Here is a 21610-nt window from a genome sequence, read left to right on the forward strand (position 1 = left end):
TCAAATACCATAATAATATCAAGTATCAAATGATTGCTTTGAATAGAAGTAGAAGATTTACATAGGCCCGAATCACTAAACCGCTCTTGCCGATATGTGATATCTTGAGCGTAAGCTATCTACTTAAGATCCATCTTGGTATGCTGTTTTAATTCATAGTTCGACCTTAAGTACGACATAACTTTGTGCGAAGTTAACGAAACTTGCCACTCAATTTTGCTGTCAAAACTCAGACTGTTAGTTGAGCCTTGAGAGGTTGTTTCTTGAATGTAGTCAAACCTTAACTTAGGTGCTTGCTCTTGAAATCAAACTAATAATAATAATTGAACACCTAAGATTGGTATTGAGTAGGGGTATAAGACCTTAGAATCTAGATTCTAGTCTAGCACTAGTAAAATATACTTGATCTTGACTTGAATTTGGAACCTCACAACTCACAAGTCACAACGATTTCTAACGCCATTCGGTATCTTTCGTCAAAAAATACAAGAAATAACATTATAAATACAAGAATTATCTATTTCTTGTTATATTTGTATTGTTGGACTTACAAAATATCTATGCTTATTTTAGTTTCAAGATAACAATACATTTTATAGCCCTATCTACTTAAAATAACTCAATTGGAAGCGCCAGTTGGTAAGGCGATAGGAAAAATACTTTACTATTATTATCTATTTATTACCGTGGAAATAAAGCCGAATATAACTCACATAATATATTATAATGTGAATATTATTATGAATTTATTATCTATATTCTATTTAAGTACTTACTTAAAATAAAACAAGAAATATTTTAAAATATTTATTTCGATTTTGGGACGCCACACACAATATATCAGTTAATGTTTCTTAATTAATGAGAGTCAATGAAAGTTTCAAAATGAAATGAACGAATAAATAATATCGAATTAAAAATTCCTATAAAGTTAAAATCTGTTAAAATATAATAATTATGGTACGGTCTACTTAACACGACCGCACTCGGAGGAATTTAATAAAGATTTTGACAAAAACACTATAAGCTTTGTCCATACTGTGCCTTTTTCTGTTCGTCAAGGGCATGCGTTATAGCGCAGTCAACAGCGCACGCGAGACATGCCCGCGACGCATGCCCTCTGACCGTATCCAAAAAACAAAGTTGGCGTTGACGAAAATTGAAGACGAAAGCGCATAGTGTGGACCTAGCTGTAGGTAGATACATTATTATATTATTATCTGCCAAACTCTTCAATAATGTTAAGGAGTCATTAAATATGGAGAGTACCCTTTATTCATCTATCATCTGTACTGTAGGTTATACTTAACTACTAATTTAGTACTTTAAAAACATAAATACATACCTACATAAGTTAAAATCTAGTAAATGCATTTTGGAATACAAAACTAATTCATCTTATTCTAAATTACAGTGATCATCATCAACTAAGCAAAAAATCTTAGTTAACAAGGACTCAATTTTGCTGCCGTTTAAACATTAGATACTTAGGTACATTTAAAATTTACAGAATATAATGTTTTATTGTAGAAATATAATAGAATAGTTTTGCCTACCACCTTCCTACTTTAGACAAGGCGCTGGCAATACTGTTCTTGTTTGTCACTTTCCTAACGTCTTAAACAAGGACGAAACATTGTTCAGGTATACTATAAATTAAAATATGTAAGTAGGTACACTTTGACTGTAGAACTTTTATTTATTTTCTCAATTTGAAATGTACAGACAAGTTTAAAAAGCAGCAAAATGTTACATAAATGCAAAATTCCCTGTACTTACTTAATTTCCAAAGTTCAGTATAATAAATATGAGAGTTCATGAAGCTTGCTGCTTGAGATAGCTCACAAAGTTGCTTCATTAACAATATCCGTATACTAATTATCCTTCCGAATACACTTATAATACATATCTAATATAGCAAACAAACACAAGTATATAATACTTAATTGTATTAAATGGACATTTAAGACTTCAGGCGGCAAATATTTAAAAAATATTATATGTATATAGATAATAAATATTAGCTTTGTCCACACTGTACCTATTTCTGTTCGTCAAGGGCATGCGTTATAGCGTAGTCAACAGCGAACGTGAGGCATGCCCGCGACGCATGCCCTCTGACCGTATCCAAAAAACAAAAATGACAATGTTGGCGTTGCGTTCGTTGACGCATTCAATTATTACTGAATGCGTCAAAACGAAAGCAAAGAGAATAATATAATCACTACGTTTTAAACGAAAGTTGAATGAAAGAAAATGATGAAAATTTAAGACGAAAGCGCATAGTGTGGACATAGCTTGAGCAATATGCATCTAGCCCGTTCTAATAAAAAAAGAAAGTTGGCAAGGACGGATTTAAAGAAAAATATGGTTCCTAGACGATACGGAAATCGGAACCATATTATATTACCGCTACTCTTGTGGTTTGGTTTGTTTACAAATACAGATCGAAATCCAGACCGTTACCTCCGCTAAGGTAGTCGTACAGGTAGACTGACATCTCATCCAGAGCGTCAAAGCGAGGGTCGTTGAGAGGTTCATCCCGGGCCGCCCTAGCTGACCTGGAGAGAGATCTAAGAGAGAGATAATTATTATTAGTAATATAATATATAGATATCTAATAGAGAGGAAAAAGAACAATTTATTACTATCAGACACCAAGGGCAAGACAAAGCTTACTTTTATTTTTTCATATTTGAAAAAAATAGACTATAAGCGCCATCTGTCAGAAGCTAAGTGTAACAGTTTTAGTTTGTAGTGTACAATTGAATACACAGATGGCGCTATAAGTTGCTAAAAATTCTATTTTATTTTCATTTCGTCACAGTCCATGGTATCCAAACGGATACAAAAACGTGGCTACCGTGGAGTCCATGTATCCAAAAGGATGCATTTCTAGAGTAAAAAATGATAAAAAGTTATACATAAAATTACTTTATATTGTTTATAACCAAATTAGGTACTTACCTGAAATCTCCTTCAGTCTCCAAGTCGTCCTCACTGGTAAATCGTTCTCGGATGTCTTTCATTATGCATGCTTCCAGTTTTTTGTGCTGTTAAAAACACAATTTTATTAGCCAAGCTTCATCAAAAAGATAAAAAACGTCTATCACAGTACAGAAATTCCAATTAGATTATGACGATTTTATAAAACTGATTCCAAACTTAATTATTATACTGTTATCTGTTATAAATAGATAAAATTACAAAGGTACCTTGTAGCAACGGAAGAAGAACATCGGCTTGATAAGTTCTTGGGATAAAGGAGCCACGTCTCTCTTCAGATCTGGAACGCATTGCTAAAACAAAAAAAAAAACTTATGAATAATTATTGTTAACATATTATTTTAAAACACAAACATATTTTATCATCGGTACAGAAGTATAGTATAACTACTGCTAGGGAACAGCTGGAGCACTGATCTACATGAAGTTATGATGACTTCAGTTAGAAGGACTCTAGCTAGCTAGAATCGAGTAGCCCAAAGGCCAGACTGGTCACATCTGCATTCCGACAACTTCCCGTAGAACTGATGATCTTTGAGCCACGATAACTTAGCTCTACTGCCTGCTCAGCCCTGAATATATAAATAGGCCGCTATAGGCCACGGCCTAGGGTAGGCAGAATCCTAGGGAGGTGGCAGCGTCCATAGAGGTCCAATACAGATTACGTACATGGGAGGGCGGAAATAAAGTGGACTACTCTCATAAAGAATATAAATTCGACACTGTGCCTGCTACAGAGCACTAATTCGCTGATGACTTGTCACATCAGCCTGCATACCGAGAATTTCTCGCAGAACTGCAAACCGTCTCGAAAGTTGTCAACTCTTTTCACACAGGATCGACTAAAAATCTCTTTTGTTGATTCAGGGAGAACAGCGTTCTTCTACTACTTCGAGTGATCTGCTCGAAGCTAGGCTTTAGGTTGTGATCAATGTCTTTAATAAAGAGTCACCGCAGATATACAATTTCAAGTTGACCGACTATCGTACAACTATATTGCGTAGTATCATAATTTAATTGGACAACTTTTTAATTTGTAGGTAATCGGAAAGGAATCGCGGTTCTTACATAGAATTAGAACGTATTTTGATATCGTTGAGTTCTTATACGATTGGTGCCCAATTATTAGTGGTGCTCTCATATTAAGTCGCTGTAGCTATTGGTATACTATGTGATTTAGTTGGCCAACTTGAAATTGTAAGTCTGCGGTCGCTCTAATCTGTATAAAGACTCTTTCTACTTACCGAGAACTTCTCACAGAACTGCAGACCATCTTGAATGTCGCCCTTCAACTCCGCTGATACAGGTAGAGCGCTGATTCGTTGAGTTATCTGCTCGTAGTTGGGTTCCATGTTGTGGTCGATGTAGCCGAGCTCCTGCATGACGCAGGTCACGTTGCGGGCGCGGGGGGCTGGACCACGGGAGATCATGTCCAGGCGGTCACGGAAGTCCAGGTCACGCTGGAAGAGAGGAAGTTTTATGCCCGCTCCCCACTCTCGCGAAATATTCGTGAGAATCTTCAAGAGATTCTCAGCAATATTTGTAGTGAGAACTTCTTTGAGTACACACTCACAAAATTTTCAAAAAGCTACGTAATGATGATGACGCCCATTAGCTTCGCTGAATCGAAAAACGATGAACGCGCTAGCCGTACATTTTGAAAATATTAAAACTATACCGTGGGTGAAAACATGGTGAAAACTAACTAGTGCTTTTCCTAAGATTAAAAACAAAGTACCTCCATACCAAATTTCATCAAAATCTGTTGATTGGTAAAGGGGTAACAGACAGACATAGTATACAATGTGTTACAAAACTAAGTGATAATACTTAAGGGTATGTATGAGTCCCGTGTATAGAGTTCGCTGTAAAAGTAGTAGCGCTGAAAGAGCAAATTTTTTCACTTTTGTATGGGTAAACTCGTGACGCTGGGGACATCTGGGGCGCTTGCTCATACAAATCACAAAAAAAAATGATCTTTCAGCGCTGCTATTTTCACAGTGAACTCTCAACGAACACATACACACCCTATTTTATCACTTAGTTTTGTTACACACTGTACAATCAGGTAAATCGTCATAAAACCGTCAACCTTACCACTTAGTTTTGTTACACACTGTACAATCAGGTAAATCGTCATAAAACCGTCATCCTTATCACTTAGTTTTGTTACACACTGTACAATCGTTAATCAGGTATATCGTCATAAAGCCGTCTTACCGACATCCTGCTGTTGGGGTAGTAGGGCTGCTGGTAGAATTGAGGATACTGCTGGTAGTAGGGGTTGTACTGAGGCGGGTAGAACATGGGGTACTGGGGCTGGTAGAACGGGCTGTAAGGCCGGAACTGGCTCGCCATGTACGGGTTCTGCTGAGGAAACGGCGCCTGGAATGATGATTATGAGGTAAGAATTCTATAAACCATAGCAAAAATTCATAGATGGTCCTACGTCATTGGGTCGGGTTATGTCAATCCAAAGGAGCCAACACACAATGGCCCACGATGGCCCACTGCTGCAGGCCAATGCGCGCCGTCCCGTCTACACAATGGCGATATAATAAACGGCCGAATACAAGCCGTATTGGGTCAAAATGGGCATTGTGAAGAGGCGCCTTTAGGCGTCATATTTTGTCAGCTGAGTATGACATAACTTGAGTCTTGACCGTTAATTACAATGTAGGTCCGCCATCTGCCTGTGTGCCTTGACAGGCAATTAAGTATTTAGCTATTTTGAATTCTTGCTGTCAAATGCAATAAGCATTGCATGTAGATAGTCGCAAGATCACTTACAATACAAGTTATATCCCATAAAATATCGCAATTTTTATAAGTTTATCTCACTTTCAGTTTATGTCTAGGTAACAGATTGTGTTATTATAAAATAAATAATATAAGGTCACAAATAAATGCCGAAATAATGGAAGTATTACCACAGAATAGATAATAATATAAGTATTACTAGCAGACGTATGGGTATGTATCTAAAGCTGTAGATATCTAAGTTGTAACTCTACATAGAGTTATTATATTTTTATACTGTTAACGAAAACCTGTAAAAACTAAAAAGCTATCTAGAATATTCTTTAACTTTAATAAAATTATTATAAAAGTATACTGTATCATTTAATAATAAATTAAAAGATTATAGCATAGGTATTAATATTAATATCATGTCATAAACAAACTGTAAGTACCGTACGAGTATGAACTCGTATCAGCTATAAAGACAGTTCTTATCTTATAGATTTAACAGTTACTTGCCTAATCATAACTTACTTTGTTATCATAAAATATTTAACTTTAAATAATAAAATATTAATAATTAATATTGCTGAGTACATTACGAAATACTGCTAAATTTTGACCTTTAACGCGTCGCCTCTTTAGCTCAGTGGTAGAGCACTGGTCTCGTAAACCAGGGGTCGTGAGTTCAATCCTCACAGGAGGCACATGCCAGATTACTTACCCTTTTTATAAAATTAACGATTCAAACGAATGAATGAATGAATTGAACGAAAAATGAATGAACTTACCGGCTGCGGTGGTCTGAACGGTAGAACATTGGGCATCTGTCCAACTTTATGTTGGTGATGACCTTGATCGGGAGCCGGTTCCTCTTGGTGAGCAGCGCCATCTGTTGGCTTGACTATGGTCTGCGAAGCCGGGTCCAGGGCGAAACCAGGCGGCAGCTTCGCCAGTAGGATAGGAGGAATGTTCTGTTGGTTCGGGGGCTCGTCAAAAGATGGCGCTGAGCACTTTGCGTACGCTTCCTTCATCTCTTTGCGGATTTGTTTCACCACTTCTGCGCCGAAGCAGCTTTCGTAAATCTGTGGATTGTGTTAATAATTTTATATTATTAAACAAAAAAAAATGTACTGTTATAATTTAAAAGTGGTTTAAAATTAATCTAATAATGTGCTCTTAATAAACCTTATCTAAATTCTAAACAAATTAATTGTTTGTGACAATGAAGTAGATTATTATCATTCAATTTAATTTTTACATAGAATTAAATAAAATTAAACTATCGGAGCCAAACATCAATTTCAACACTTCAGCAAACAGCAGTCGTGGCCGAGCGGTTAAGGCGTCTGACTAGAAATCAGATTCCCTCTGGGAGCGTAGGTTCGAATCCTACCGACTGCGAATTTTTTTTTGTATTTTATAAGGACTAGTGATTGGACAGTTGGTCACTAATCACAATATAAGGTTGCTTTAAAAACTGCCTGTTTTTAAAGTAATAGAATGCCTGATTTTAAAGACAAACAGGTTGTTTTTAAAGCAACCTTAATAATTAATAATATTGTGTTTTTGTGCTCTGTCCATTGATAAGTAGTGTCCAATCACTAATAATTTCATCCTATTATGTTATTTAATTTTTGTTTCTTACCTTCATCATCGCATACTTCTTGATGAATCTGTCATCGCTACTGGACGCTTGCGTCGCCAGGCACACGAAGCACAGTGACAAGAATTTTATTAACATTTTAAATACCTGTGGACAAAAAATAAAATTGATAAGATAATATTATTAATATTATCTAAGTACTATAATTGTAAAACTTTCTTTCATAGTGTAACTTTGATAACGTTTTTAAGTTTTAACTGTTTTGCACAAAAAAAAGTCTTCTTTGTCCGTCTGTTTGTCACCAGTCTGTTTATTTTGTTGGTTTTTGTATCCATTGCTATCAACGATAAAAAACCTCTTAATATCGGAGTCACACCCATCGAACGAAACCTTCGGCATAAAAACCATAGATTATAAAAACCCACGATGGTTTTTCTCAACCTAAAGAGAGGTCAATGGCTCGCCTCGCCGGCCTTCGTGTGGCTCATCGCAATTACCTTGCGTAATGAGCTTTCACACACACAAACACACACATACATACATAGGTACCGATACATGGAACATGGATAGTGAAACAAATAGTATTGTTTCATAGTTTTACTACGCTACCATGGACGAGAAATTATAATTATTATCTAAGTCGTTGTTCTCAGTCGTGCGCTCTATCCTCGCACTTGACTAAGGCCGGTATAAATAGTCAGTACTCTATAAATAAATAAATAAATAAATGAGATGCATCTATAAATAAATAAATAAATAAATGAGATGCATCTTGGTCTCAAGACACGGTTCAGGCTCTGTGATTGGTTGGCTGTCAAAATTTGATCTCAGAGCCGAACCGCGTCTTGAGACCGGGTCGCATCTTAAGTACTAACTATTTTTACCAGCCTAGGAGTCTTCAAAAAGATCTTCTTAAAATCAATATAATAATATTATGGCCTATATTACACTCAAAACTCAAAATCGTAATTTGTTTTATAAATTTCGGGAATGGCATAGGTACTGCGAATGTCAGGCCTATGTCCTCTCCCGTGGCCTGCTCAACATCTGTGCCAAATTACATAAAAATCGGCGTCCAAACATACAAACTCCAGTCTCTACCTACATCTTATAATTTTTGGATAAACGCATAAACATTAGTTTCAACTTTAACATAACTGCCTGTATCCATATATAAAATTATCCGGAAAAGGGAAGATGATCAGCCTCTAAAGGATAATTTTATAGTTGAAACAGTTATAAGTTTACTGGGTTTCTGTTTACAATTTACCTTATCGGTTAAATTTAGAACATTAATAACTGTTCTTGTCTAATGTGTATGCTCTTCTTTCGTATGTATGTGTCCATAGTCCATACATTTGTGCAAATATAATAATTATGTAGTTCTGATACTGAGGGCGTGTTTTACCACTTCCTGATAAAGTGCTAGATAGGATATCCACAACTTATAGCGTGAAACAGTGCTTACGCTGTGTTTCGCCGAGGGAGTGAGTTTACCGGAGGCCCAATCCCTTACCCTTTTCCCTTCCCTCCCCTTCCATATTTCCTTCCCTACCCTTCCCTATTCCCTTCCCTACCCTCCCCTACTACCCTATTCCCTCTTAAAAGGCCGGCAACGCACCTGCAGCTCTTCTGATGCTGCGAGTGTCCATGGGCGACGGAAGTTGTTTCCCATCAGGTGACCCGTTTGCTCACTTGCCCCCTTATTTCATAAAAAATAAATAAATCAGGAAGTGGTGAAACAGGCCCTAAATATATTTGCACAAAATAATGGATAGAATATATGGATCTATACTTTTTAAATAAATTTATTATGTAGAGCTGCATAGCTCTTTTTATATCACACATACCTACACATGTGTAGGTATGTGTGCATACACATACCTACACATGTGTAGGTATGTGTGATCAGTGATGTGTAGGTACACAGGTGTGTATGTATGTGTAGGTATGTTATAAAAAGTTAATACATAATATTATGTATTTAAGATTAAGAACATAATTATATATTTCTAATAATATTACTTATTAGTTATTACCTACCTAACTGTAATTAAACTAAGATTTTAATACAAGCCCCGTACTGTCAAACTCTTTATTAAATGGAAGCTTAATCATTTTTAAGGTTGGGTTGCACCAGAGGCTTAAAGTTAGATTAAAGTTATGGTTATGCAACCCAGCCTAAATGTCTCTGAGATCGACCGTATTAGTCTTAAAATTAATTTAACTACATCAATAATCAAATAATTATCACATCATAAAGTTTTTTATTCTCATTGCTCGATGGTGCTTCCGGTGAGGGAATTCACAACACTTATTTTATTCAGTTTAATGTCTAAGTATAAAATTTTATTTTATGAAGTTGTAGAGTAAGAGCCAGCGACGGTCAGACTTAATTCCTCCACTTACGAAGAAAATAAGCTATGAAATTGAGCTTTATTCTTTTTCGAAGGTCAGGTAGCCATTCAGATGTGGAGTACGCGTTTCCCGTAGTCCCACCTTCAGGACCAGGAACACCAATGGGGTTTTAGTGGGTAGTCCCGGGTGCGTCCCACATACCTCGGTGGTCCTCCCCAGGCCCCTAGGATGCGTAAAAGCATTCCCCCAACGCAGAAAAAGTCCTTCAGATACCTCCTTAAGTAACCGCGACCGAAAGTCCATAGCTGGTCGTTCCTACCTCTGTAAAGGTCACAAACAGGTAAATTTTCAGCTTTCCTATACTTAAGAGTTAGGAAGGTCTGGCCGTCGCAAGCTCTTGGTCCATTGTTTCAATTATCCCAATAATTTTACCATATCGAGCAAGATAGTAAATAAGTATAACCTGTCTGAAAGGCTACTGTCCTTACTACCATGGCTGAAATCAGACCAACGTAATTTGGTAAACTTATGCTCCTAATTAAATTAAATCACTTAATGTCTCGGAGTGCTGTTATACCTACGCTGTTACACAAATTTCTATGAAACTTAATAAAATACTGCATTTTTAACGGTACAAGACGTATTAGAGCAATAAACAAGTTTGCAGATGAAGCTCTTATAGACTGGTTGTAAATAATACCAGCTCTACGTAGATTGTAGGTGTTAGGTAATATTACCTAGCAAAACCTAATCTATGTCATTAGACTCAATATCTAGTATTGTAGATTTCTTGTAACAAGCTTTAGATGAAAGACTTGTAAGCTAGTTAGGTGCCGATAAAATGGGAGCCTTGATGCTTTATTCACTGTCGAAGTGGGTAGGGATCGATAAATAATACTGGAATGTTTTTTTTTTCAGATAAAATTCTGGCATTATGGCATAGGTGAAAGTAAGGATAAGCAATAAATCTTATATATTTAAACGAGCAATTCTTGTATATACAAGGTGTAACAAAAATATGTGATAATAATTTAGGGTGAGTATGTATTCCTTATAAGTAGAGAGTTCACTGTGAAAGTAGCAGCGCTGAAAGACCAACATTTTTTTTCACTTTTGTATGGTGAAACTCGTGACGTTCGGGCGCTTGCCCATACAAAAGTGAAAAAAAAATTTGGTCTTTCAGCGCTGCTACTTTCACAGTGGACTCTCTATAACGAACACATACACACCCTAAAGTATTATCACTTATTTTTGTTACACTCTGTATATAAATATATATTTGGAATCTCGGAATCGGCTCCAACGATTTTCATGAAATTTAGTATATAGGGGGTTTCGGAGGCGATAAATCGATCTAGCTAGGAATCATTTTTAGAAAATGTCATTTTATTCGTGTTTTATCGAATACCGAGCACAAAGCTCGGTCAAATAGCTAGTATTATAATATTGTACCTACTGTTTTTTTTTTATGTACTATCAGAGAAGTTGATTCCTAGGCAAATGTGGGACCTACGTAGTTTGGTCGCGTTACGTCAAACCCAGTCGACAGATCACAAATCACAATTAACATTTAATTGACATGATCCGACCAAATGCGGTTGGTCTGTCAACTGCCTAGGAATGAATTCCCTCGATGGTACATCCTGTGTCACCAGGATCAACATTATAGCGGCAACAAAAATACACTATATATGTGATATTTTCAGAAGACTATCGCGGTACTTGGAGACACCGACAACAGATAGACAGCGAAATCTTAGCAATAGGGTCCCGTTTACCCGTTGGATGCGGAACTCTAAATAGGGAAAAAGCTAGTCATGAATTCAATTAAGGAATTTTCCAGAAGGTCCTTAAGACGGAAGTGTCGTGTCAATTATGAGTAACGGCGCTACTGGTCCCCGGACTGGTTCCCACAGCAAGGAAATTGAAAAAAATGCCGTTACCATCGCAACCACACGTTAGAGTTGCGGAGATGGTAATTATATACCGGAATATTATTATATTTAGTATAATAATATTCCGGTATATAATTACCACTCCGATTTAACTCCGTTGCGCCCAAATTTGTTTATCTCTCGGACGCTGTACCTTTTTCCGAGATAAAAAGTATCCCGGGACTCAAAGTATCTCTATTCTCTATACCAAGATTTAGCATAATCGATTCTGCGGTTTGGGCGAAGAGGTAACAGACAGACAGACTTTTGCATTTGTAATATTAGTATGAAAGTATGGATTCCGCAGAGTTTAGTACCTTTAGAGTGCCTTCACACTAAGTAGCCAGTAGTATAGAAGTCGCACTGCCGCCGCGCTACTGGCGACTTAATTTGAAGGCAGTCTTAGCGAGGTAAGGTGTGGTGAAGTGGATATTAAATTATTTTGCCTTTTGGGAATCTACTGATTTAACAGCTCAAGCAAGCCAGGGGCGAGAGAAATTGAAAATTGGTATTTGAAAATGTATTGCTGCCTCACCAATCTCAAGTCTCCCACCGCAGAGCGCGATAAAGACAACACTACAAAAGTTCTAATAAAAGAGCAGAAAATCTTCGATTCGTTGTCCGCTGATTCCTTCTCCAAAACTTAACCGATTTAAGTACTTTTTTCATTAAGAATTAAAGCAAGGCTTGAGCTGTGTTCCTATGTTTCATTTTTTTTGTATATTTTAGCCAGTTTTGTTTTCTGGGTGTTTGAACACAGAAGAAAATCTGGCCATTTTTTTGGGTTTTTGGATGTTCTTATCTTTGTTATTAATAAAATTATGAAAAAAAAGAAAACATAGGGACATGCTAATAGTGGCCATAGATATTCAGGAAAAAAATCATAGCTCTACCGGCATTATCCAGGGAGGAAACAGGGGACAACGTTTGTATGGAAAAACGGCGGTGTGGAATCCTCTGCGCGTTTTCTGCACTTTGTTCGCGCGGATTCTGCGCGCGTCGCGTGTATTTCCAAACGCAATTTGAGGTTCTATGCTAATTTTGAAAAGCTTATTTTCCAACATTTCCACAAATACCGCGTACGCGCAAATCTGAACGCGCCATAACGTGTAATTATATTCCGGTAACCCGTAGCCCGTATTCTTATAAATAGGCCGTTATAGGCGGCCTAGTGGCGGTAGCGTCCTAGGGGGGCTGCAGCGTCCATAGAGGCCCTACATATTACGTACATGGGGCGGTGGAAATAAAATGGCCTACTCTCATAAAAAAAGTATAAATTCGATACTGCCGGTAATAGAACTTAGAGGTAAGGTGTGGACTGTGGTGGATCGGATATTTTGGGTATATTAACTACTGCTGAACAGCTCAGGGTGTGAATCAGCTCATGTTATTTACACTATCTGATTTACACTTTACAGTGAAAACATAGGCAAACATTACACGGTAGGTTTTGATGTCAGTTTTACCACAGTCATGACTGTGACTGATGCATAACCTGTCGTGTAATGCAGTGACTGATGGTTGCATGAAGCTGATTGACGAAAATTTAGATTTTTGCTTCATGCAACCATCAGTCACGAATTTTGAGTGAGTTTTGTCACATCTGACAAAATAGGAAGAAAATTAGAAACGTATACCTTTGAAAATTTTGGCTTTGACTGACATGAAACTGAAGAGAATAGAGTGACCGTCTAATACCATTCGTCAGTCCATCAGTCAAACATAATTCATGATTGACGGAATTGACTGTCGCTTGCCTGACCGTATAATGGATGTCTATGATCGTATAATGTATGCCTTATTAACCGGCTTTTTGTGGTGGGTTAATATTGTCAAACTCGCGTCAGGATGATAATCTGATCGATATCCGTAAGGCAGGGTAAGAGTAGACCTCCGGCGTCGCGTTGGCAAGGAAGTAATATCCCTATCTCTATTTAATGTTTATATGACCTTCTGCCGGCATTACCGCAGTAACCGTTGTTTTTTATTTACGACAAAATATAAGTTAGATGAAATTTTAGATGCTATTAAACTTAGCTGTAAACGATAATCATCTTCATCATGTATGTCTGTTTGCCGTAAAGCGGCAATAAAATATCCAAGTTCTGTCTAAACCGTAAACTATACGGTGACGGCGGAAATTCTTCAGTTAATAGATAAATCTAACTGATAATAATTTGTCGCAGGCCTTAGAGCTTAAGAGCCTGTTTCACCACTTTCTGATAAAGTGTCGAATATATAGGCTATTTACAACTTTTTTGACAGATTTTCAATACTTGATCTGTCAAGTTAATTGGTCGATAGCCTATTCGTCCCTTATCAGGAAGTGGTGAAACAGGCCCTTAATATAAAGTTTGTATTCAACTAAATGACGCCCGCAACTCCGTTGCGCCAAAACTCAATTATCGCGCGGGAACCGTACATTTTTTCGGGATGAAAAGTACCATAATAAGTCCTTGCCCGGGACTCAAAGTATCTCCATGCCAAATTTCAGTAAAATCGGGTAAGCGGTTTGGGTGTGAAGAGGTAACAGATAGACAGACAGACAGACAGACAGACAGACGGGCAGACAGACAGACAGACGTAAGACAAAGTACGGTACCAAAACGAATTTGTTGCGGCCGTCATATCTAGTAAGTAGTAATATACTAGCTCAAAGCCGAGCTTTGTGACTTGTGAGGGCTCGCGACGTTTTTCTTCGTGGTAATAAACTAAGTCAGTTTTTTTTATATTTTAATAGTAACCAAACTTTGACTGACCGATGACAGCACATCTACATATAAATAAAAATTAGTATGTTAAATCAATAAGCGTGATAGTTTTTCCGTAAAGTGTACCACAAAAGTGTTCAGGTTTTGGGATATACTAGGGCTCGCTTCTGGCTCCCTGATAATTCCAAGCTCCGATTTTTTGCGCGGTCACTATATACGTATTTTCGATATTCTTCTTGCCCTGTGTTGGAGTATGCTGTATGAGCGTGCTATGGCTTATACAAATACGCCAAACCCGTTATATCAACACCGGAGTCCGGAACAATCGCCTACATCAAGAGGTTTTCAACTTTTTGTTTCGATAATAAAAGTAACGGGCCGACTTAACTACTTGTTTTGAGTTCAATATTACCCGACTGAGAATGAAGGGTTATGTGTTGTGTGCAACTTCGTTTCTAGTTCCATTATTTTCTTAATGTACTTGTTGTGGGAGAAATAAACTTATTTATTATTATTATTATTAGTTCCATTCGTTCTCGGTTTACTTGCAAAATGGTATTCCTATTGAAGTTGTATTATGTTAACACTACAGACTTAACCATTGAGATACTATAGACTGGAGAGAGCCTTATATCGGTGTATTTAAAGCGTCAAAAGCGTGTAATGTTATGTCCTACTTACTAGAACATAACAAAGGAGTCGGTCTGCATATTTCATGTAATAAAAGTGTTAATAAAGGGTTTTAGTGAACATTTAATGCTAGATATTGTTGAGTTTTGTGGTTCCGCTAAATAATAAACCATAAAATGCCAAAGAATGCCTCAAACACGTGGGTTTAACATTAAATACGTAAGTTTTGAGCAACGTTTTTTGGGCTTTTCAATCGGTATTTTTGTAAGCTAAAAAGATAATTTATAAGTTTAATAATCCCTTATTCGTGCTATATAAGGCATTAGTGCTAAAAATGTCACATCAATTAATAATTTGGCTACAAAAATTGCATAGCTTTTTACGTGTGTTTAGTGATTCTCATCATTTGAACTATACTTTATTGATATCATGAACTAAATGACTTTCTTTCCTGTATCATAATGTGCTTCGAAATAATCGACAAATAGAAATATTCAAGAAAATAAACGCACACTACTTGTATGATAAAAATAAGCACAAAATGGCCACGCGATGACGGGCTAAGACTACATCTATACTATAATACCTTATCTATGGACTTAACAGTCAAGCATTTGCAAGCACATTGTACGATAGGGACCGATCACAAAGCGATACATTTTTAACCGACATCCAAAAAGGTGAAGGTAATAATTATTACGTTTCAGGACAGACTTGGGCAGCGGTGTCGGGCTGCCTCAACTTTAAATGGCTCATTTAAAATGTTTCGCTTCGTCATCTTGCAATTTGAATTGACCTTAACTGCATTCAAACATCAAAGAGATGACCACAGCATTAACATATTACATAATGCGCCAGATAGTGGTCCGACCACTAACCGCTAACCACTAACTAGAACTGGACGCGCTTCGACTTAAAGGTACGAGAAAGAAAATAGACGTTAGACGACATTTTTCAGAGCGTTCGGAGAAACAACTTTGTCTCTAAACGAGGCAGTCTTGTGTATTTATACAGGATGTAATATAAATGATAATACTTCCTAAAGTACACACCCTAAAACTGTATGTGTCCTGCACATAATGTTGGGTCCACTCCCAATGTAGCAGAGTCGAAAGAATATTATTATTTAGCTACTAGCTGTCCCGGCAAACGTTTCTTTGCCATATAAAGTATTTCGCCCGTATTATTTTATTGAAGTGACTAAATAAGTATGTCACCATCGCAACTTCCATCGCTATCCCGTCGCACAAACGATGGTCGCCGTCAGTCTCGAGTTGTAATAATTTACTATTATTTATTCAACAAATGCACTTATCAATATAAAAAGTACCCAGTAGCCGATTCTCAGACCCACTGAATATAAAATTTGGTTTAAATCAGTAAAGCCGTTTCGGAGGGGTACGCGGCCTAACATTGTGACACGAGAATTTTATATATAAGATTATATTTTAGTCACTAATAATTATTATGATGTATCTTTTCTATGAGAAATGCCCCGATGTCACGAATTTGGCCCATACAATAATTTAAAAAGTAACCCTTTATAAGTGCTGCTACTTTCGTCCGCTAAGATATTTCTTTCGATCCGATTCAACACGAACATTATTACAAAAGCTACAACAAAATTGACATGATGTTTTTATTAAACCTTTCCTGCTAAAAAGACACAACAATGACATTCAAGATAGCCATAGCTTTTTGTGGCACACTGTTCAAATATTGACATTACAATTTCGTAAAGTTTTTCCGCGTGGATACGCGCGATTGGAGATGAGTGATGACCAATGCAGACAATGCTGAATATTTTAAATATCATGAAGGGAATCCTTCATGATATTTAAGTCCGCACTCTTTATAAAATGTTTAAAAAATGTTATATGCTAAACTAATTTAATCCATTTAAATTTAAACCTTATCTTTACCTAGAGCACCTTTACAATTTTAACCGCCGTACTCAGAGACATTTAATTATGATTAACCTTCAATTTAACCTTTAAGTACACGCGTTGTTTTGGGTATCGTTCCGTCACGCGTGGGGTCTAGAAGTACCCCAATATAAATATACATATAAATTCAAAATGGTTAATAATTTGTAAAACCTGTTTTATATTATCTGAATTATATTCCTACTGTCACATTGTATGAAGCTTCGTGAATGGATTAAGCATTTGAACTTTTTAATTATAAGCCAAATATAAGACAAAGTCAAAAGATATTAGAGAAACAAAAAATTAAAAAAGGAACTCTAAACATCGAAAATTTATAAAAACTTTTCGTCCCACTTCCAATGCAAAAACCTGTCATGGAATAGTTATGTAGGTAAACAAAATATGATGGACATCGATATTAATTTTGCACATTTTATATTTAATTTTTTGTCATTTAAGATAAGAGAAGAGAAAAAAAAGAGAATTTGGCCGACGGTCGCGATGGATCGGGATGAATGGAAGGACTTGGGGGAGGCCTTTGCCCAGCAGTGGGACTGCATAGGCTCTTAAAAAAATAATAGAGAGAATTTAAATAAGTACACTTTATTTATATTTTGTGTTGGGCAATGGCGAGGTTTGGTTAAGACTTAAAATCCAAGACTAGGGTTAGGATTAGATTAGGGTGGGTTGCACCAGAGGCGTGGTTATAGTTACAGTTATGGTCAAAGTTATGGTTATAGTTAAGGCTAACTAAACTTTGACAGATGTCTGTTGCTGTTGCGGTATGGCGTCCATTATTGACTTTAACCAAAAGTTTGACATTTTGCATTGTAGTTATAGTTAAAGTTTTAGCTATAGTAAGTTGGTGCAACCCAACCTTAAGGACTAGAGAAGTAGAGATATTCGTGTCTACCTTAGTAGAGGTAGATTACTGTAGTTTAATTTGTTATACTGCATACTTCATATCCAGTATCACAAATTTAAAGAAAAATATTTTATAAATATTTTACATAATGTATATAATTATTAACTATTTAGTAATTTTCTATCAGAATAACCTGAATACGGCTTCACTTACTAAACAATAATGTATTAATAAAAACTTACTTCAAAAATTACAATCGCCAAAAACTTGGAGAGAAACAGCGAAACTGCGATAACAATAATTATTTTTTAATACGTTTAAACACTAAATAATAGATATCGATTTTATATTGGTCCCAATCTGTCCATTCCTTCGTGATGTACAAAAAGTTGAATTGAGTGAATTGTTAGATTGACGTCTATATTCTGTTGACATCAATGAGTAAGTTGTGCTTGTTTATTTTGATTATGTATCTACAATGCTCTCATTTTTTGTAGTCTTCACTCTTCGTTGAAAGATCTTGTCGCTGCATGATTTTGTAAAATTGGCTGACTAACTTGTAACTTTTGTCAAACTCTACATATTTTTATTAAAATACTAGATGCTCCGGTGAACTCCAAAACTCACTGCATAATCTTTTCCTGGACTTCCACAAACATTTCAATAGCAAACTCTATTTAAGGGTCACTGGCCACATACACACTTTAAAGAGTTATCACATAGTTACACTCGATAGCACTCGATATACCTTTAACAGTTTTAGCACAGAATAGATAATAGTACAAGTTTAAGTTATCTTATACCTATTTACTCACATCTGCAAATCATTATAAAAGTCAAAAACAATTATTAACCAATATCAAAAACTTACTAATAGAATTTTTAGAATTTTGTGCTTCTCAGACTTGTAATTATAGCTTTTACGCTGCTGGCTATTCTTGGTTATGGTCACTTTACGATCTTTTACACCGCGCCGAAGTACTATTGGCAGGATATAATAGTAAATAAGGACGATTTATGGCTAAAGCTTACTCCCCGTCCTTGACAATTATGGCTTGGTTGTGGCAGAAGCAAATTTTTAATAACCCAGACTGCAATAAATTATCCTTACTACTTATTAATAAAATGCAAATCTTTCTGTACGTCTGTTAGCGCTGAACTGATTTAGATTAAAGGTATTAATTATATTATGTACTTATACTTTAATTAATAGACACTAGTAGTTAAATGCAATGTTTTCGCATCGAAAAAATATGTTGAAAAAATTAGAACTCTGAAAAATCAATTTACGTAAGGGGCAAATATGTATTATAGTTATTAAAATAGGAAGTTTCACTACTCAAGTTAATTTAAAAAAGTTTTTGATACATACATAAGGCTTTATTTCTTTTCCAGTTAAACTTATCCTGTTTTAATTCTAATTATAAGAAGCATGTACTGAGACTATGAAATATCACATGGAATACAAAAGAAAATAGTTTGTAAATCGTTAATAATGTTGTTGTCTAAACCTCCCAACAGTTTTACTGCACGTAAGCTTATAATACACTTGAAATACAAATCTAATAAGTGGTTTAGAAAATTTTAAATAGATATAATATAATAATTAGGGTGGGTTGCACCAGAGGTTAAGGTTATCGTCAAATATGGCGTGCATTAAGGACTTTTACTAGGAGGTATTTGACAGTTCCTTTGACATTTTGTTATGGTTAAAGTTAAAGTTATAGTTATAGTAAGTTGGTGCAACCCACACTTAAAAACTAAAACACAACACTAAAACAACCGTAGAAGCTTAAACTAAGTACACAGAAACTAAGCTTCATAAGTTTCAAATACGAGAAAAACTTTGGGCTTCACAAGAATTTTTGAGTTTTGTATCCTATTATGGAATTATATAAATTAGGCTTATTAAAGCTTAGTTAAAAAAATAGGACGCTTTCAAAAGTTTTAAATACAAGAAAAACGAGCTTTTACGAAAGATTATTGTTTACAAAACCTAGATTAAAATTAGTACGTTGAGTTACAGTAAAAGCGCAACTTAAAGAAAGCTCAGATAATGAAAAAGCTCACCGAGTGGGATGCGCGCTGGAGCAATGACTCGGACGCTCGCACTTGACCTTGTGCGCGCGAGTGCACGCGAAACGCCCGACTTACTCGTTTTATACTCAAGCCCGCTGTACACACTGCCGCCACGGATAGCGAGCTCGGGCCTGGGCCCAATTCGCGCAACACTTTAAGATCGCTCGGTCTCTATACTCTTTATATCCTTTTTATGGTTGTCCGAAAGAAACCGCTCTAAACGCTACCAATTTGCGCATTTTCGTAATCAGGCCCTTAACAACCTAAGAGCCAGCCAGCAGCAAATAGAGCTTTGCCTTTTTATAAAGGTAGAAATTTAGAAAGTTTATCTATACATGTATTTTTTTTGTGTCTTCTAGAGACTCTTGCCCATTCCACAGCGGGACTGATACACAGCCTGAAGTACAGTGAAACCTGGTTAATTGGAATCTAAAGGGACCAAGACTTTTCTACCAATTATTGAGGGCTCCTAATAATCCAGTTATCCAATTAAGCAGGTTAAAATAATGGGTGTCTCATTTACAGATACCGGCACTCACAGAGGTCAATATGTGTCGTTATTCAATTTTAAAAGCTTTCATTGGTTTGAGTTTTCGTTTTCCATTAATATACTGAGACCGAATTTCCTCGTTGTTTGTAATAATTCTACACAGGGTTGACTTTGGTGTGATTATTCTCCCTACATATTTCATCATGCGACTTTCCACTATCATAATCTGATAGAAGTTTGGATATTTTTAAACTTTTATTCCTTTGTTTTTAGGTCAAAAACTGAGATAGTACTGACAAAAAAAGCATGCACGTTTGGCGTTGCGAAATGTATGTTTAACAAATATGTCAAAACTTGTCACCTATCGTAATTTGTCTCACTTATACAGGTTAATGAGCTGCAGACTCATGGCGACTCATGGCGTGGCGACCGTGGCGTTATCCTTTGCCAGGGCTCAAAGTTCTCCCATACATTTTTTGCTAAATCAGTTCAGCGGCTTTAGTATAAAAAGATAATAGACAGACAAACATTCAGATAGTTCATTTCTGTCACTAATAAAAACAATTATGTATTAGAATCTTATTTTACAAAGAAAATGAGTTGTTTCCTTCGATTATGTTGGAAAACTCGCTCGTCAGTCAACTCTGCCGTGTGTCGCGACTCGCGGCCAACACAACTAGATCTGCAGTGTCCCGTCTCTAATAAATCTAAAAATACGATATATAAGGCAGGTGCGTACGGCTTCATCATTACTCAACATTATCATACCGACGACTGATACAATCTAGAACAATCTTTGACGAATGCCGAAATAAACTTGCACTTAAATATTCAGAAAGTACTAAGATGCACTATAATATAACTTTAGTAATTAAAATGAAAATAAAATATTTGAGAGGGCGGAGGGTGCCCGATGGAAGATAGGCAATTTTTGGCCCATATTAAGTATCGATATTAGCTAGAACCCGTGTTGGGCGTATAATATATATAATCCATACTTACTCCATACTTACTTAATATAAAAAATGCGAAAATGTGTCTGTCTGTCTGTCGGTCTGTTACCTTCACGCCCAAACCGCTGAACCTATTTTGCTGAAATTTGGCATGGAGATACCTTGAGTCCCGGGAAAGGACATAGAATACTTTTTATCCCGGCAAAATGTACAACACGCGCGAGAAACTAATTTTGGCGCAACCTTTTCGCTATAGTTTCGAATGTCGCCTACTAAAACCTTTTTATGGGACACTCTGTATATTAGGT

The 21610-nt window shown here is 36.3% G+C and overlaps 1 protein-coding gene and 2 non-coding genes across 3 annotated transcripts; 2 read left to right on the top strand and 1 right to left on the bottom strand.

The window, feature by feature from the left end:
• Window positions 1-2363: 2363 nt before the first annotated feature.
• LOC121729239 lies at window positions 2364-19891 on the bottom strand. The gene is made up of 8 exons (XM_042117693.1): window positions 19851-19891; window positions 7397-7501; window positions 6540-6833; window positions 5227-5391; window positions 4251-4466; window positions 3216-3299; window positions 2968-3053; window positions 2364-2573 (listed from the first exon to the last, which is right to left on the bottom strand). The coding sequence occupies exons 2-8, from the start codon at window positions 7490-7492 to the stop codon at window positions 2435-2437; spliced, it is 1080 nt and encodes a 359-aa protein (XP_041973627.1). The 5' UTR covers window positions 7493-7501; window positions 19851-19891; the 3' UTR covers window positions 2364-2434.
• Window positions 6384-6455, top strand: Trnat-cgu. The gene has a single exon. It is a non-coding gene; the product is annotated as a tRNA-Thr (tRNA).
• Trnas-aga lies at window positions 7071-7152 on the top strand. Its single transcript has one exon. It is a non-coding gene; the product is annotated as a tRNA-Ser (tRNA).
• Window positions 19892-21610: the final 1719 nt, after the last annotated feature.

This window comes from Aricia agestis, chromosome 8, assembly GCF_905147365.1.
Source record: "Aricia agestis chromosome 8, ilAriAges1.1, whole genome shotgun sequence".
Taxonomy (NCBI): domain Eukaryota; kingdom Metazoa; phylum Arthropoda; class Insecta; order Lepidoptera; family Lycaenidae; genus Aricia; species Aricia agestis.

Coding starts and splice junctions, on each gene's coding strand:
- LOC121729239 (XM_042117693.1), bottom strand. CDS start 7,492: ATGTTAATAAAATTCTTGTCACTGTGCTTCGTGTGCCTGGCGACGCAA. Junction 4,467..5,226: donor ACCCCAACAGCAGGATGTCG/GTAAGACGGCTT, acceptor CCTCTCTTCCAG/CGTGACCTGGACTTCCGTGA. Junction 2,574..2,967: donor GAGACTGAAGGAGATTTCAG/GTAAGTACCTAA, acceptor TCTCTCTCTTAG/ATCTCTCTCCAGGTCAGCTA.